General features: G+C 32.4%; 1 protein-coding gene across 1 annotated transcript; it reads left to right on the top strand.

Annotated features, from left to right (window-relative positions):
- Positions 1 to 10,258: 10,258 nt before the first annotated feature.
- On the top strand, positions 10,259 to 14,287 carry LOC18095682 (G-type lectin S-receptor-like serine/threonine-protein kinase At4g27290). The gene is made up of 7 exons (XM_024606163.2): positions 10,259 to 11,795; positions 12,308 to 12,433; positions 12,664 to 12,818; positions 12,941 to 13,151; positions 13,346 to 13,583; positions 13,664 to 13,814; positions 13,914 to 14,287. Exons 1-7 carry the CDS (start codon positions 10,535 to 10,537, stop codon positions 14,217 to 14,219), a joined length of 2,448 nt encoding a protein of 815 aa, XP_024461931.1. The 5' UTR covers positions 10,259 to 10,534; the 3' UTR covers positions 14,220 to 14,287.
- Positions 14,288 to 16,864: the final 2,577 nt, after the last annotated feature.

The following is a 16,864-nucleotide window of genomic DNA, read 5'->3' as shown; positions in this document are numbered from 1 at the left end:
AATAAAATATCAAATATCTTTTTTTTTTTTTAGTTTTAATAAGTGGCCACATCATCAAATCAAGCACAGCAAGTAACATAAAGAATTGTCTTGACATTTTGCTGTTTCGGTTGAAACGAAAAAGTTTTTGCTGTGCCACGTGGGGTGTTTAAATTTATGAAGGCATGGTTGGTGGAATGGAACCTCGTGTGTTTGATTTTTCGAAAGAAGAAAAACAAGTTGAGGGAGGTAAGTTGAGGTAGGTATAATTAAGATATTGCCCCAGAAGTGGAAGACCTGGAATTACGGTTTAATAATAATAAATAAATAAAAAACTGGGCTGCCCAATATTTGTCAATATACAGATATTGATTGAGCCACTCAAATGATCTTTCAAGCTTTCAAGTCAAGTTCCACTGCCCCACAGAATTTGGGTCATGCATGGTCTTCCTTCAAGGAGAACCAAGGGAGGCGAGGTTTCATTACCAAGACATTCTTCAGCCATGTAGAAAGGCAACAATATTATTTGAGTGATGAATTAAGGCAACTGTCAGCATCACAAGAGTTTGGTTTCGCAGGCAATTTTGAATCTTTATTGCCTGAAAACCAGGCAAAGCAAGCGAAATCTACAATTGCAGCGTAAATATATGTAAGTATCAATCATGTCATTTCTTGTGATTGTTTCCTTAAGAACCATAGGCAGTCATTAGTCGTGAGAATTGCATATTTTTTAATGCAATCAACAAAAATAAAATAAAAAAATACGGGTTCCTTGTTCCTCATTGACGTAAGATTACGTATGTATTTGATATTTCGGTGCATGATATTTTTTAAAAATATTTTTTATTTAAAAATATATTAAAATAATTTTACATTAATCTAAAAATATAGAAAAATATACAAATCAACTAGACAAAATTGAAAAAAATATTAAATTAAATAAAAATGAAAAACAAAATAATCATAGTTAACCCGAGTTAACCTACCAAACATGCGACCCAAGTCCTGGGAACAAGATATCACCATGGAAAACAACTTTAAAAAATATTATGAAGCTTAATTCTCAGTAAAATCAATGGTAAATGGTGAAATAGAAAAAAAAATTAAAAAAAATAATAAAACAATGACCTGAGTTAACCAAGGTTAGCCTGTCAAACCTGCAATCTGGGTCGTGAGGCCAAGATATCACAACAAAAGGCAAATAAAAAATTACGAAACTCAAATCCTAACTAATCCTTTGTAGAAAAATAAAAATAAAAAAAAATAAATTACAAAAAGAACAAAAAAAAGCCAAAGAAAACACAGGTGAACACACCAAACTCGAAACCTATAATTATAAATGATATTATGGTACATGATAATTTTTAAAAATATTTTTTAAAAAAATATATTAAATAATTTTTTAAAAGTTTTTTACTTTTAACATTCACATTTCAAAATCATTAAAAAAACAAATAAAAAAATTAACTTTAATTTTTTTCAAGTGAAACTCATCTGTGAGGGTAATACTTGAACAAGCAAACAAACTCGATCACCGTTTTCCTTCTTATGAATCGATAAAACACATCACTCGAGTATCAATGAACAGTCCTTTGACCTTCATTGAAATTCAAGAAATCAGAAAAGATGCTTATGCACTTTAGCTTCTCAAGATTGGTCAAGACATCAAACCAGTGTAGAATTGGGATGCTCTATGAGTGCACGGTTGGAATTTAGTACTCTAGCTTAGAAGATCGCCGCAATTTCTCTTTGGGTTTTTACACTGAAAACTGTACCCATTTCTTGGAACCCTACAAAGGGTGATGATTTTGTGACGCTTGCTGACATACATCAATATATCACCAATCATATGATGAGACACAACTTTTTTTTAATGAATTACTTGTCCAGATTTTGGGTAGAAAGGCAGAACCCTGCACAGGAAATACCCTGTTAAAGCATTGAAACGACGAACACCATCTAAAAAAAGTTAAATTTTTAATACAATCTCTTAAATATTATATATATATATAGAGAGAGAGAAATAACTTTTATTCAATAAGAAAATCATTTTGGCTTTTCAATTAGAGCTACAGATTCAGGGGAATAAAGATAAAAAGAAAATTAGATTCTTTCTATATATATATATATATAGAAAATTAGATAAAAAAATGCATCTCTTTGGTTAACTTCATATTCACTCAAGAGGTCGTTGGAGAAAAGACGAAGAAGAAGAAGAAAGCACGCGATGATGGGTGTAAAAGCATTGTGAAAATGTTGACAAATCTATGCTTTTATTTCTAGAAAAATACACAGCAGCGCTACCATTTGTCTATCTACTAATATGATATTATTAGCAGTTTGATAGCACTAATTGGGCATATAAACAAACACCATGGTGTGATTAGGATGTGAGTCAATTAGTTGGAGTGGTTATGAGCAATGCTTGCTTTTACGAATTCCTGGAAAAATAGACAAGGACCAGGAGAGACTTTGTTAGGTTTAGGTCTCCTAAAGTGATTTGCTTTAAGGTAATTTCTTGGTGTCTGTGGAAATTAAACAAAGTAATGGGCGTTATGGAGTCCCAGAAGTCTTCCCTGAAGCTATTTTTAACTTCCAATTTGAGAATATTAGGAATAGAAAAGAAGGGTAGATCGAGGGTTGGAGATGGGATTTTCAATCCCTTTCCCACCATCTTTCAAACAACAATGCTAGAGATCATGCATTCATTTGTATCAAATTAACAAAGGTTTTTTCTAGAACAAGAATTTTTGCAGTATTTAAAGAAAAGGGCAGGTAAATATCATAATCCGCTGTCGCTCTCTCATTTCCACCTTTTGTTTTTAATAATGCGCGTGGGGTAGGATTGCAATCTTTCTAGCCTGTCACTCTTCATCATTCGTCTGGCATATCACCTTAGATACGAAAGAAAAGAATTTTGTTGGCATTTATGGATGATGATACTGGTTGCTGAATGTGTAGGACCTGTCCAGTTTTTCTTGTTTTGTCACAACACCACCATGAAATTGGAAAAAGTCGATGCAAAATTCCATTAAGGAAAAACTTGGTGTCCACAATAATTATACCAACTAAATAGCAGATTATTAGCTTAGTATACCTTAATAATATACCTTGTAGTTAATCGGTTGGTTACGTATAATATTATTATATTCATATAAATACATATTTATTATTCAAATGATCGATGACTACTATGTAAAGAACATACATGATTTAACATGACAGACATACTTCATGCTTTAATATTAAATTGGAACATTATTGATGAAATGATATTAATTACACTAATAAATTGGTTACTGAAAGGTTAAGTCAAACTACTAATGATTTTTCTAATATTTGAGGGATCATGACACACTATTAAACAATGCACCTGATTTCAAATATAGATAATTTTAATTGTTGAATTGATAATAAATTAAATTGTTTAATTTATTTAATTAGAATTAAAATTTATAGTTGGGTCAACATATTAGGAACATAATGGGTCACACACATTAAGAACAATTAGTCAGAAATTAAACTGGGATGATTTAATTAAGTATGACTTAATTAAAATATATTTTAGAAATTAATGACTAGAATATAATTAATACATGGATTATATTTCTAGACCTAGAAAAATTAAGTAAGGACTTGGTGAGTTAATTTCTAAGATTTTTCTAAATTAATAAATGGATATTATTCAAGGGGTAAATTAATATTTTTTCAATTTATAGGGTTTTTTAGATTTTTTTATAAGTAGTAAATTATGCCTCTTATTTTAGTGGTTGTCTGTTAGATAAAAAAAAAAAAAAACTATGTAAGTCATGGAATAGAGAGCTAACACTCTAGACATAGCAATCCCTCACTCCTAAATAGGAATTCGGACGACTTGTGGTTTGTGACAACTCAGCTTTGAAAGAATTATTCTATGCCAAAAAAGATCAGATCTTTAGGTAATAAATTCTTAATCAACTCTAGATTTGTCTAATGAGATTCTAGAGACTACTGAATAATTTTTTTATTATTTTCGTTGCATGCATGATATTCAGGAAATCCAACACCGACAAAAACATGTTGTCTGAGATTTGCATTATTTCATTGATTTTGATAGAAAATCATTTTTCTAATGGGATCGCCAACGAAATATTCATGCCAAAAAATCAAATTTTACCATCCATTTTTCATTAAAAATATTAATTACTGATGGAATATTCCATCGTATATATTTCATTGCCTATTCTGTTGGATTGTGCATGACCATTTCCAATGGCAGCACTAATAGAATATGCCATCCGCATTTCTGTCAAAAATTCTAAAATCTTCTGTAACATTGAGATAGTCAATTTCATCAATGTTTCTGTTCGATTGTTACACTTCTTGTGTTGTTTCGTTGTTATAATCCCAAAATTGGAAGGCTTTGAAGCTGTTGTATGAGCAGGAGCTATTAATGGAAGATTTTTTGTAATCAACCACAAGAGTTAAGAGTTAAGGGTTAGATGATTTTTAGAAGAACCACATGAACATGAGCAAACGAGTAAATGTGTTTGAGTTGGCCGTACAAGAGGGGGTTAATGACTTGAAGGTCAAAGATACTAGAGAATCTGAAATTAATAAGGGAATGAGTAAATGTTTTAATTTTAGGTGACCGTAGAAGAAGGGGTTAATGACTTGTATAAAGGAAACTTTACTATGAATTTATTAATGTAATATGATAAATTATTAGATTATCAAAATGAATAAAAATGTATTAATTTGTTGGAAATGACAAATTAAGTAAAAAGCAAAAAGAAAACAAACTTCTTTTATAAAATGGATTGTTATGCAATGGGAAGTTTGCATTATAAATTGAATTTGAAACGAGGAAATTTTCCTATTCAAATAATGAAATTATACAGGTACATGAGAAATTGGATAAATTACGATGAAGTTTCATAGATACAATTGAATATAGTAAATTGGCATAATTGACAATTAAAAGGAAAATAAGAATTTTTACAATGTGGATATAAATCCAACGAAATAATTCCATTATAAATAAAGAATGGAAATGATGTTTCTTAAGAAAAAGTTAGATAAAAAAATTGCTCTTTTTTCATGTATATGATATTGTAAGAAGGTTCGAGATTACATTAAAACTTATACTGTGTAAAAAAAAAAGGTATTATCATGTTTTTTTTTATATATATATATATATATATATATTGCAATTATAATATAGATTCAAGGTGTGTGTGTATTCCCCTCCTTCTTTTTTATCTTCACACTTCCCAAGACAGAGCTACAACTTTCAAGTTCTTCTGGATCGATCGAGTTGTTTACTCCTTAGCTGAAGTTTTTCTTGTTCTCCTTTTTGCTCTCTTTTACTCTTTTTCTTCCTTGCCCTTTTTGCTCCTGGATCCCTTCCTTTTATAGGCGAATTCAGGTCTTCTAGATGGGTTTGTTAAGGATCTAACAGACTAAAACCTAGTTGGTTTTGCCATAGAACCAATGGTTTTGGGTTTAGGTTGTTTTGTAGGAAACTTGAAAACCAAGGTGATGTGTTTTCTACCTTTAGATTTAGAGAAAAAGGTTTCAAACACTTGATAAGAACCTTCTAGGGTTTTCTAAGTGGGAGCACACGAAAAATTTAAGTGGTTTTCTGTAAATGGATGTCCTTGTTAAGGTTAATTAGGCTGGTCACTTTCATGGCTTTGTCGGAGCAACACCGATGTCATTGTTGCTTTAGACCACTTGAACTTGATAGAGAAGGTGTACACCTTTCAATCAGATCCATTTTTGCTTGATTTAGAGGTATATAGCCTATACATTCAAATGTTTGAAAGTGCCCACTCAAACAGTGTCATGACTGAAACTGTAGTGCTAACTGACTAGGAATAAGATATTGTGGAGATCAATGTAGAATATGAGATGTAAACGTTTGATTTTAAGGACATAAAGTTGTAGAGGGGGTGTTTCTCGGTTGAATGGTCATGGTTGCAACTTTGGGAGTGGGCGGAAACATCACATTTATTCGTTTTAAAATGCTCATCTCATCAACCAAAAACTGATGAAGAAGATGCACAATACCTTAAACGACACTGTTCTGACTAATTCCTACAAATTAAGGTTTTCTGATTTGGGATCTAGCAATTTTCAATTTAATTCTTATTCTTTTGATTTTGTTTGATTTTACCCATAATTTCCCTCTAACTTCTTACTTTCATACAATTGCATCCTTACTAGATTCATTTGTCAACTCCAATTTTGAGCGCCTTTCACAAATTGATCATTGGTCTCTGATTTGTTTAATTAGACCCTTAGATGACTACTAAACTTTTAATTTTCTTTGATTTGACCCCTGATTTCACCTGATTCTAGATCCTGAAGTCGCGCTTGTTTTGCAAGTTAGTGATTGGTTCATAAATTGTTCAATTAAGTCTTTATTTGCTCACTATTTGAATTTTATACAGTTAAACCCCTGATTTGACTAATTAAACTTTTTGAAATTCAATTTTGGTTCCTAAATTTCATTTGTTTCAATTGACATCAAAATTAACTACCCAAAGTTGATCTCCTTGCAATTAAACCATCAATAAATTTAATTAAATCTTTCAAAATTCCAATTGAGTCCTTAAATACCTAAAATATTTTTACCAATGAGCTCTTTTGTCAATCAAACTTTAAATTCCTAATTTGAATATTTTTATCTATCAACTTTTACTCGGTGGTCTGGTCTTCTATCATTAAACTTGGACAATCAACAAAGTTGGATGGACAAACTAACTTTATAAAAAAAATCAGATATAAAAGACCTCATTGCCTTTTCTTCTTCTTCTTCTTCTTTGACCATGGATTTTGAAAGTGTAAAAGGGAGTTAAAGATTTTTGTAACTCCCTCCTTTCCCTCTCCTTTCCTCTAAGAATCTGCTTGATGAGACCAAGTCTGACTTGTCAGAAAATAAATGGATTCAATAAATACTACCTTCAATTATAATATAGATTCCATTATACTGTTTTTTCTTTAAAAAAATCTATAAACATTGAATTTTTTGAAATTAAAAAAAAATCAATGGAGATTATTTGTAATAAACGTGGAAAAAAAAGAAAAAAGAAACCAAACTTGCTACAACCCATTATTTGTAATGAACGGGAAATATAATTTTAAAAAGTAGAAAGAAATCAATCAAGATTATTTGTAATAAAAGGGGAAACGTAATAAAGAAACCACCATTTAATTATAATAAAAAAGGAAAATAGTTTTTTAAATTAAAAAAATGAAGATTATTTGTAATAAAAAGAGAAAAAAAAAACATACTGTTGAATCAGTGTTTCTCAAAATAAAATTTTTAACAGGTTCCAAAACCCTGGAGATTCAAAAAATCACAAACGCAGGCAATATAGTTGGGCCCCACCATCTACTGCTGGCTCCCTATCACCCGTAGATTTTAGACCCAGCTCGGTTCAAGGTCCGGGTTCCGGATTTTGATCAAGTTACCAGTTTATTTTTTTAAAAAAAATTAAAACGACGTTGTTTTAGTAAAAAAATAAAAAATAAAAATAAAAATCAACGAGTTGCAACTGGATTTTTAACCGGGTCTTGCCAGGTCATCAGGTCACATCAAGTTTTTCCTTTCCTTAGTTTTTCTTTAACCATACCCGGTTTCAATCTCAAAATCAACCGAATTCCAAATCAACCCTTCAAGCCCGATCAGGATTTAAAACTATGCTATCAGCTACCAGGCTACTACAACCAACTACGTGTAATATAAGGGGAAAAGAAGAAAAATAATTTTCAAGATTAAAAAATAAAAAATTGTTATTTTTTCATGCCAGATGGTAGCACTTGATTGGTCAACGTAAAGTGAATTAAAGGTCGTGAGGTCAAATTAATGGAGTTCCATCTCTGATATGAATTACCAAAAATCAAGCTCGTCTTAATATTTAAAATAAAAGGATTGATTGTTGATACGAATTAAAATCAAGTAGACATTATTGCAAGTTAATAGTTCAGAGAAAGCAGTAATTTATTTATTTATTTATATTTACAGAGTATAATATGTTATAGAAAGAATACAACGTGTATTTACGAGAGAGGCAGCTATAAAACCTGAATGAGACTAGTTTAATTTTTTAATAGGAAGTGAGGATACCATATAAAAAAAGAAAAGCCAGCTGTCCAGCTGAAGAAGTTAATGAGACATCGCAGGGGCCAGCTGTCCCAAATGTCTTGCACCAAAATTTAGGTTTAGTTACAATAGTTTTTATTTTAAGATTTTTTTATAAGTATGTTTTGTTTTTAAAAAATATTAAATTAATTCTTATGATTTTTTTTTTATAATTTTGATGTATTGTTTTTAAAAATAAAATTATTTTAATATTTTTTTAAATAAAAAATGCTTTTAAAAAATATCTTATCTTAAACCAGAGGAATACATTCAATGATGAAGACAAAAGAAAAGTTAGCTGTAAATGTCACAAACATTTTTGTGTTTTTTTCTCTCTCTCTTCTAATAAATGTAAATGGTCTTTTTCAAAATAGAAATACGAAAACAAAGAAAATAAAATTGCCAGCATCAGCCGACATGTAACACGTGGCTGTGATGCCAATCATCTTTATATATTACAAGGACATCAAGATCATGACACCATTTTCATGTCGAGCTTAGAACAATTTTTTTCTTACCAAAAGTTGACATTATTATGTTTTTTTTTCCCAGGTTGCTTCAAGTTATAAATCAGCCTGATCCAAGTTACAAGAGGAATTACTAAAAAATAAATAACCATTTTCTTTTATTATATATATAAAAAAACACAACTCATATATATGAAAAGGTTAAGTTTTTTATTTTGTTGAATGATCATTCTCTTTTTCTCTTCTCTTATCTTGGACACTCTGTATTAACTTGGCAAGATTTACAAAGATATTCGTACTGTAAAATATCACTTTGATTCTAGTGATTGAAGTGACACTTAAATAATTGATTCAGAAATAAAAAAGTAAATTCTCACAAGTAAATTTTCCTTTTCGATCTACAAAATTAAAATAATATGTTTTTTTATCCATGAAGACATACTTTTAATTTATTTTAAATATAAAAACCCATCTAATAACAGTTTTAACAAAATATATATTTTTAAAAATCTATTTTTCAAAATTACAACTAAAACTATTTTTTTAAAATTACAACAGCAAGAAAATAGAAAGAAAGAAATATGTCTCTTTATATTTAATGTCTTGATAATATAAGAATTCAATCCAAAATTGTTTTAAAGATATATTTATTTTATATCTCTATTTCTATTTTTTTAACTAAAAATATTTTTATTTTACTGTATATTTTTATTTTTTCTAAAATACTAACCAAAAAAAGTCTAAGGGTTAGGAATCTCAAAATGTGTCCACATGCAGTGCTAGTACGTAGTTAGTCTTCCATTCCTTATCTCTGGCTCTATTTCTAAACTTTCTGTGGATCCTTAGAGTGTATATATGGGCTGCATTTTTGTTTTTTCCTTTCGATTCTTCTAGCTTGTAATAATAATAAAAAACAAATGTCAGATTTATATTCAAAAAAATGATGAAAAAATCGGAGCATTTTGGCCTGGACTCCGAATTTCTAAACTCCACTCCTCTAGTCCTCCTGCTACTGTAGCTAGTCTTCGTTTAAAGGAAAGAGATATATTTCTTAGAAACTACTTTAAGTCTTATGAACGCACGTAATTTAAGGGTGTAGTTCACTTATTAGGTTTTAAATATGCTTATTATAAATCTCAATATCATTGGAGGTTTACATGGTCGTTAATTTTAAAATCTGTAAAATTAATCGAGGTGTGTGCAAACTAACTCGGATACCCACATTAATAAAAAAAAAAACACCAATTAGAAAATAGCTTGTTCAAAGTCATATTAAAAATGGAGTTAATTTTGATGCATAAATAAGTTTTAAGATATCCTTATTGCTAAAAAAAATAAAAATAAAAATATTAAAGCTGATGATCAAAACTTAAATACATGAAAGACATAGTTTTTAGACAAGCACTATCTAGAAAACGAATTAATAAATATAAGAAAATATAGATGGATTCTTTTCCAAGCATGATGAAATCTATATTAAACGTGATGAAATCTATATTCAATGATTTGAAAATTCATTAACATAATGCAATGAAGGTGAATTTTATCTTCTTTCTGTGATGGGAAGAATAAGAAAAAGTAGCATAAATATGTTCTCTAAGCTCATTATCATAAGCTGCAAAAATGGACAATAATTTGAATCTGAGGTTTAAGATGAAAGAGACGACTAGTAAAGGCTTCAAAATGGTACAAGCAGCCTAAAAGAAGTGTTTAGCAATCGGTCACCTAGTCAAAGAGTTCTAGACCCTTTGGCCCACCTTTCACACTTTCAAAATTTGTCAATTCATTTCAGTTTTCACATGTAAAGCAAGACGACTAATGTGACCAAGATCTTGGGCAAGAAAGAAAAGAAGAATCAAAATTGGTTCTGTGAAGTTAATTTTGGCACCCCTATCACATGAGAATATCTTTGAACTAGAAGCAGAGCAGCTCATTAGTTAGGCAACCAAACGAAAAAACCATGAAAGGCATTGCAAGACTTTTCTTCTTCTTCTTCTTCTTCTTCTTCACGGTTTCTAATGGTGCAGATATCGTAGCTGTAAACCAGACAATCTCAGATGGTGAGACTATAGTTTCAGCTGGGAACAACTTTGAACTGGGATTCTTCAGCCCCAAAAGTTCAAGTTTGCGTTATGTAGGAATATGGTACAAGTTCTCTAATGAGACTGTGGTTTGGGTCGCCAACAGAGAAGCACCACTCAATGACACATCTGGAGTTTTGCAAGTTACCAGCAAGGGAATCCTGGTCCTCCATAATTCAACAAATGTTGTTTTGTGGTCTACTAACACATCAAGACAGCCCCAGAATCCAGTGGCTCAGCTTTTGAATTCAGGAAATCTTGTTGTTAGGGAAGCAAGCGATACCAACGAGGATCATTACTTATGGGAGAGTTTTGACTACCCAGGTAACGTGTTTTTGCCAGGCATCAATTTTGGCAGGAACTTGGTTACTGGCCTTGATACGTACTTGGTGTCATGGAAAAGCTCTAATGATCCTTCATTGGGTGATTCAACAACTAGGCTTGATCCTGGTGGATATCCACAGATTTATATCAGGGTTGGTGAGAACATAGTCTTCCGATCAGGACCATGGAATGGTGTTAGATTCAGTGGGATGCCTAATTTGAAACCGAACCCGATTTACACTTATGGGTTTGTTTACAATGAGAAGGAGATTTGTTACAGGTATGATCTGACGGACAGTTCAGTTGTTTCGCATATGTTGCTGACCAATGAAGGAATTTTGCAGCGTTTCACCTGGACTAATACCACAAGGACATGGAATCTGTACTTGACAGCCCAGATGGATAATTGTGATAGGTATGCAGTATGTGGTGCATATGGAAGTTGTAACATCAACAATTCTCCTCCTTGCGCGTGCTTGAAAGGGTTTCAACCAAAATCTCCTCAAGAATGGGAATCTGGGGAATGGTCTGGAGGATGTGTTAGGAAGAATGAATCAATTTGCAGGGCAGGAGAGGGGTTTCAGAAGGTACCAAGTGTGAAATTGCCAGATACAAGGACATCCTCGTTTAATTGGACAATGGACTTTGTAGAATGCCGAAGGGTGTGCTTGATGAATTGTTCTTGTACAGCCTATTCAACTTTGAATATCACAGGTGGATCTGGATGCTTGCTTTGGTTTGAGGAGCTTCTTGATATCAGAGAGTACACTGTAAATGGGCAAGATTTTTACATTAGATTATCTGCCTCTGATTTAGGTATGGACCCTTTCATTCTTCTTTTCTTGGTCTGTTAAACTATCGTGTTTCTTTCTTTCACAAGTTAAACAAATGTCCATAGTGGTGCAGATGCTTTAGACCTATGGATACCTTTTGATTTCTGGGATGAAAAGGCCAAAGAACATGGTTGAATGCACATGGGATTTATTTTTTATTTCTTCTTTCTTGTCATTGATGGTTCAAATTAGAACCCGCATCATGTCTAATTCCTCCTTCATTTCTTTACTGATTATGTATTTTAGTAGGAGATACAAACGTCCTGAAAAGACCCATGTAAAATTCCATTAGCAAGAACTCAATAGTTTATATCTCAAGTAATTAAATTAGTTTATACAAACGTCCTGAAAAGACCCATATAAAAGGTTTTTCTCTCTTTCAAATTTGGTAATTAAAATCCTAATTGAGGTAGTAGAAAATCTTATAACATTACAATTGCTTCGTTTTTTTCTGCTTAAAACTGGTTTTACAACTTGATCACATTGGTTACGCAGAGCCAACCAGCAGACCTAAGAGAAAGACGCGAGTGTGGATTATAGCCATCTGTTCATTGGTTGCTGGAGTTACCATTCTAGGCGTTGGCCTGCTGTTTCTGATGAGGAGGAAGCCTAAGACAGTAGGTAATTTCTATCAAACCCTGTTATTGCACTTCTGATTGTTGATTGATTTAATAGGAAAAGGAATTATTGCATTGGATATTCTGCAAAGCAGGTACTCTTTGATATACTCTTATAACATTACAGTTACTCTTTGCATTGGATATCGTTCTGGTCCTTTCCAAAACCAGATGATCATCATGGTGGAATATGTAGAAATGTATGATTCATGCAGTGCATTTCCCATTTCGCAGGAAAGATGGTTTCAATGAGAGAAAGAGACATAATTGATAGCACCGATAAAGATCTAGAGTTGCCAGTATTTGACTTCGCAACCATAGCAATTGCCACTGGCAATTTCTCAGATGACAATAAGCTTGGAGAGGGTGGATACGGACCTGTCTACAAGGTAAAGCTTCTAATGAGAGAGCTTTCTGTTAGTTCATTCTACCAAAGTATACGTTGCTACCTCCATCTTCCAGAGTCAATTTTGAAATGAGATTATAATGACTAGTCCAAAAAATCTTTCAGGGCACGCTTAAAGATGGGAAAGAGGTAGCTGTAAAGAGGCTTTCAAAGACTTCCACACAAGGACTTGATGAATTCAAAAACGAAGTTATATGCATTGCGAAACTTCAACATCGAAATCTTGTGAAACTTCTTGGTTGCTGCATTGAATCTGAAGAAAAAATGTTGGTCTATGAATACATGCCCAACGGAAGCTTGGATACCTTCATCTTTGGTATGGCAATCTGAAGACTTCAATCTAATTAGTTTTCACTTGTCTACTAATCGCATATCAAAAGCTGAAATCATCATTTTTCACTGCCAACAGTGCTACCATAAAATTAATTTTCTCATGGTGAGAGATATAGATGCTATGAAAACATACTGTTGTTTGCTTTAATGGATTAAAATTGATCAAACTTTTTTCAGATAAAAATCAGAGCAAATTATTGGAATGGTCTATGAGGCACCACGTTATCAATGGGATTGGCCGTGGACTTCTTTATCTACATCAAGATTCCAGGCTAAGGATCATCCATAGAGATCTTAAAGCCAGCAATATATTGCTGGACTTTGAAATGAACCCAAAAATCTCAGATTTTGGCATGGCCAGGAGTTTTGGTGGAAATGAAATTCAGGGAAACACAAAAAGAGTGGTTGGAACATAGTAAGCATTTTAGACAGGCTGCATATTGTCAATTCTCGCTGCTTGCAACATTAGTAACTTTGTTCAACAATTTCTTGCAGTGGCTACATGGCTCCAGAGTACGCAATTGATGGGCTCTTTTCTATAAAGTCCGATGTATTTAGCTTTGGTGTTTTGGTGCTAGAGATAGTAAACGGGAAGAGAAACAGAGGATTTTGTCATCCAGACCACAAGCACAACCTTCTTGGTCATGTAAGTATCAAATCTTTATACCCCCCCCCCCCCACCCCTATATTGAACGTAGGCTGATTTCTTGGTTGAACCTGAAATGAATTTGGTCTTGGAATTCAGGCATGGAGACTTTACAAGGAACAGAAGTCATTCGAGTTGATCGACGAATCTTTAAACAATACCTGCGATTTATCTGAAGTCATGCGAGTGATCCAAGTCGGTTTACTGTGTGTGCAACAAGCTCCGGAGGACAGGCCTACTATGTCAACTGTGGTGCTAATGTTAACCAGTAACATTACATTGCCTGAACCAAAAGAGCCTGGATTTTTCACAGAAAGGAAGTTATTTGATCAAGAGTCTTCATCTAGCAAGGTGGATTCGTGTTCCGCAAATGAGATTACTATTACACTGTTAACTGCTCGATGACAGACAATTTTGTGTTTTTTTTATTCATGTTTGTATAAATTATATCAATGAGAGGTGTATATTCTTCATTTCCGTGCCAGTCCTTTCTCACTCAGGAAACGTTTTGGGGCAGAAAATATCACATTACTGATAAGGAATTCAGCTTCTACAAGGGTTACAAAGACGAGACCCGGCAGAAGAACATAAAATATACTTTGATCTGTAGCGTGCAAGAAGTTAAATTATTTACTTGGTCAAGAATCCAGTTGAAGCAAGCTCCACCATCGAAGTCTCTTTCATCAGCCTTCAAGAAGTTCACTTACTAACCCTACTATACGTCATTAAAATTGATTTAATTTATCTTTTAGTTGGTCAGCAAATCCAATATTATTGGTGGTTCGAATCTTTAAATTAACCTCATGCATGATAGGTCTGGATCACTATAATATAAAATTGGATTATGCATGATTTCCTATAAACACGCGGTTTCGTGCTCATGTTCAATTTTGATCGCTTGTTTATTAAGCAAGCATAGAAAAAGGATCATGGAGGCCTCCTGGAAAGTTGCATGCTGCTGGTATACTCTTCTATATATATATATATATATATATATATATATAATGCATGACAGCTTTATATATTAATGATGTTTTTGCTCTAGACAGTGGCAGCCAGAGAAGAGCAAATTTAGGAGTACAATGCTCTTTTGTTGCACAAGACAATTACTAATTTACTCTAAGAATAAAAACAATTGGCTGGCTACCAAGGGGCTTCATGGTCTTTTTCTCCTCTTCAAAACAGTTAAAAGATTAAAATATCCTTAAAAAAACAAAATACTAAACATGAGAGGCCTTTTCGTCTCATAATTGTTTTTGTTATTTTCAGTTCGCATGAGCGGCATATCATTCTTTCAACAAATAATAAATATTATAAATAAAAAAAGTGGTTGGGAAATGCTTTGCATGTGCCAACGAGTACCTTTGCCTTTATAGCAATGTGTGTGACAGAGTTTGACGGTTAAAAATAGCCAAGTATCGTGTCTCCTTGAGTTTCTAAATAGGATAGTTTTGAAATCCGGTTCGGTTCAGTGGGTTGATCGAGAACTGAAACCGGGTCGAGTTTTAAAAAAAATAGAGGAAAGAAAACCCGGTGTGACTCGGTAGATTAACCCGGCGACCCGGTTGATCGGATAAAACCCGGTCAAAAACTATGTTGCAAGTCGTTGACTTTTGTTTTTTTTTTCTAAAACATCATCGTTTTGATTTAAAAAAAATTGACCCGCATGACCCGGTGATCCGGTCAAAACCCGAAACTCGGGCCTCGAACCGGGCCTCGAACCGGGCCGGGTTTAAAAACTATGCTATATAGAACACCTTACCTTTTAAAATTCAATTGTCTTTTAGTTTATATTTATTTTAATTTTAGCTCTCATTATTTTTATTGTTATTTGCATTGGTTTTTATACTTTTTGAAAATTTTTTTCCTCAATTTCATTCTTGGTTATTTTACTTCATTTAATTTTTATATCTAATTCGATCCTTATTCTTTTGATTATAATTGTTTTTTGATTTTTTTTTGAGATTTTTGCTTCGTTATTTTTTCGTGTATTTCTTCTACGGATTAATTCCGGTCTCATGACTCAGGTCGTTGGTTTTGAATATTAGCCCGATTTAAGTAGGTTCTTAGTTAACTCGGGTTGTCATTGTTTTTTTTTTCTTGACATTTCTTTTAAATTGAACTTTTTTTTTTCACTTTTATCATTGGCCATTGAATTTTGTGATTTTTCCACTTTTCTTTACGTGGAGTTATCTCAGGTTTGAGTAAGTCAAATTAACCTGAGTAGAATCAGGTTTTTCTTTTAAATAAAATAATAATTAATCAAGTTGATTTAAGTTTTTTATGTTTTATTTTAATTGATTCTCTTTTAATTTTATCATTTAATATTAAATTACTAAACCCTAAATTTTATGATTTTTCAGGCAGAATTATTTCAATCACTTATCTCGGATAAGATGTTAATCATATTATCATAGGTTGATTTAAGTTATTATTGCACCTGTGCTGCTATATTGCATGACACCTGTCCAGTACTTGTAATTGGGTAAGGGAACATAAGATTATGGTCTGCTAAATATCTTACTTTTATAGAAATGAAATGGGTCCATCAAAACAAAACTCAAACGTTAATATTTATAGCTCACCAGGAACTTCAGCCGCAGCCTCAATGTCAAACAGGCCGAGCTAGACAACGGCGTCTAGCCCCGATTAAAGGAAATGAATTCTTGAAGCCCAAGATAACCACAAAATAATTAGGGAAGAGAATGATTTTTTTTAAAGGAAATAGAAGAAAATGTAACTTTCAAAAGCTATTCCATGAACAGTGTTTGTTTGTGGAGTTCAACTGTGTTTTTTTTTTTAATTTTCAGGCACTAGGAACTGGCAAGTAGGAATTAAAATAAAGCTTTATTGCATATCTTAGGCTCTTGTAAATTAGTATAAACTAGGACTAGTCTTGACCCATTTATTTTAGGCTCCTTATCCACCTTGAAATGAGGGCTCTAGACATGATCTTGGTCCATGTCAGCCATGGGCTTCATACCCACAAGGGACCACTGTCCTTTTTTTTTTTTTTTTTAATCTCTGTTGAATTCATGAAATCGTTTCTG

Source organism: Populus trichocarpa, chromosome 1 (genome assembly GCF_000002775.5).
Source record: "Populus trichocarpa isolate Nisqually-1 chromosome 1, P.trichocarpa_v4.1, whole genome shotgun sequence".
NCBI classification, from domain to species: Eukaryota; Viridiplantae; Streptophyta; class Magnoliopsida; order Malpighiales; family Salicaceae; genus Populus; species Populus trichocarpa.
Note: the sequence above shows the minus strand (reverse complement) of the source record. Positions and strands in the feature narration are given on the sequence as shown.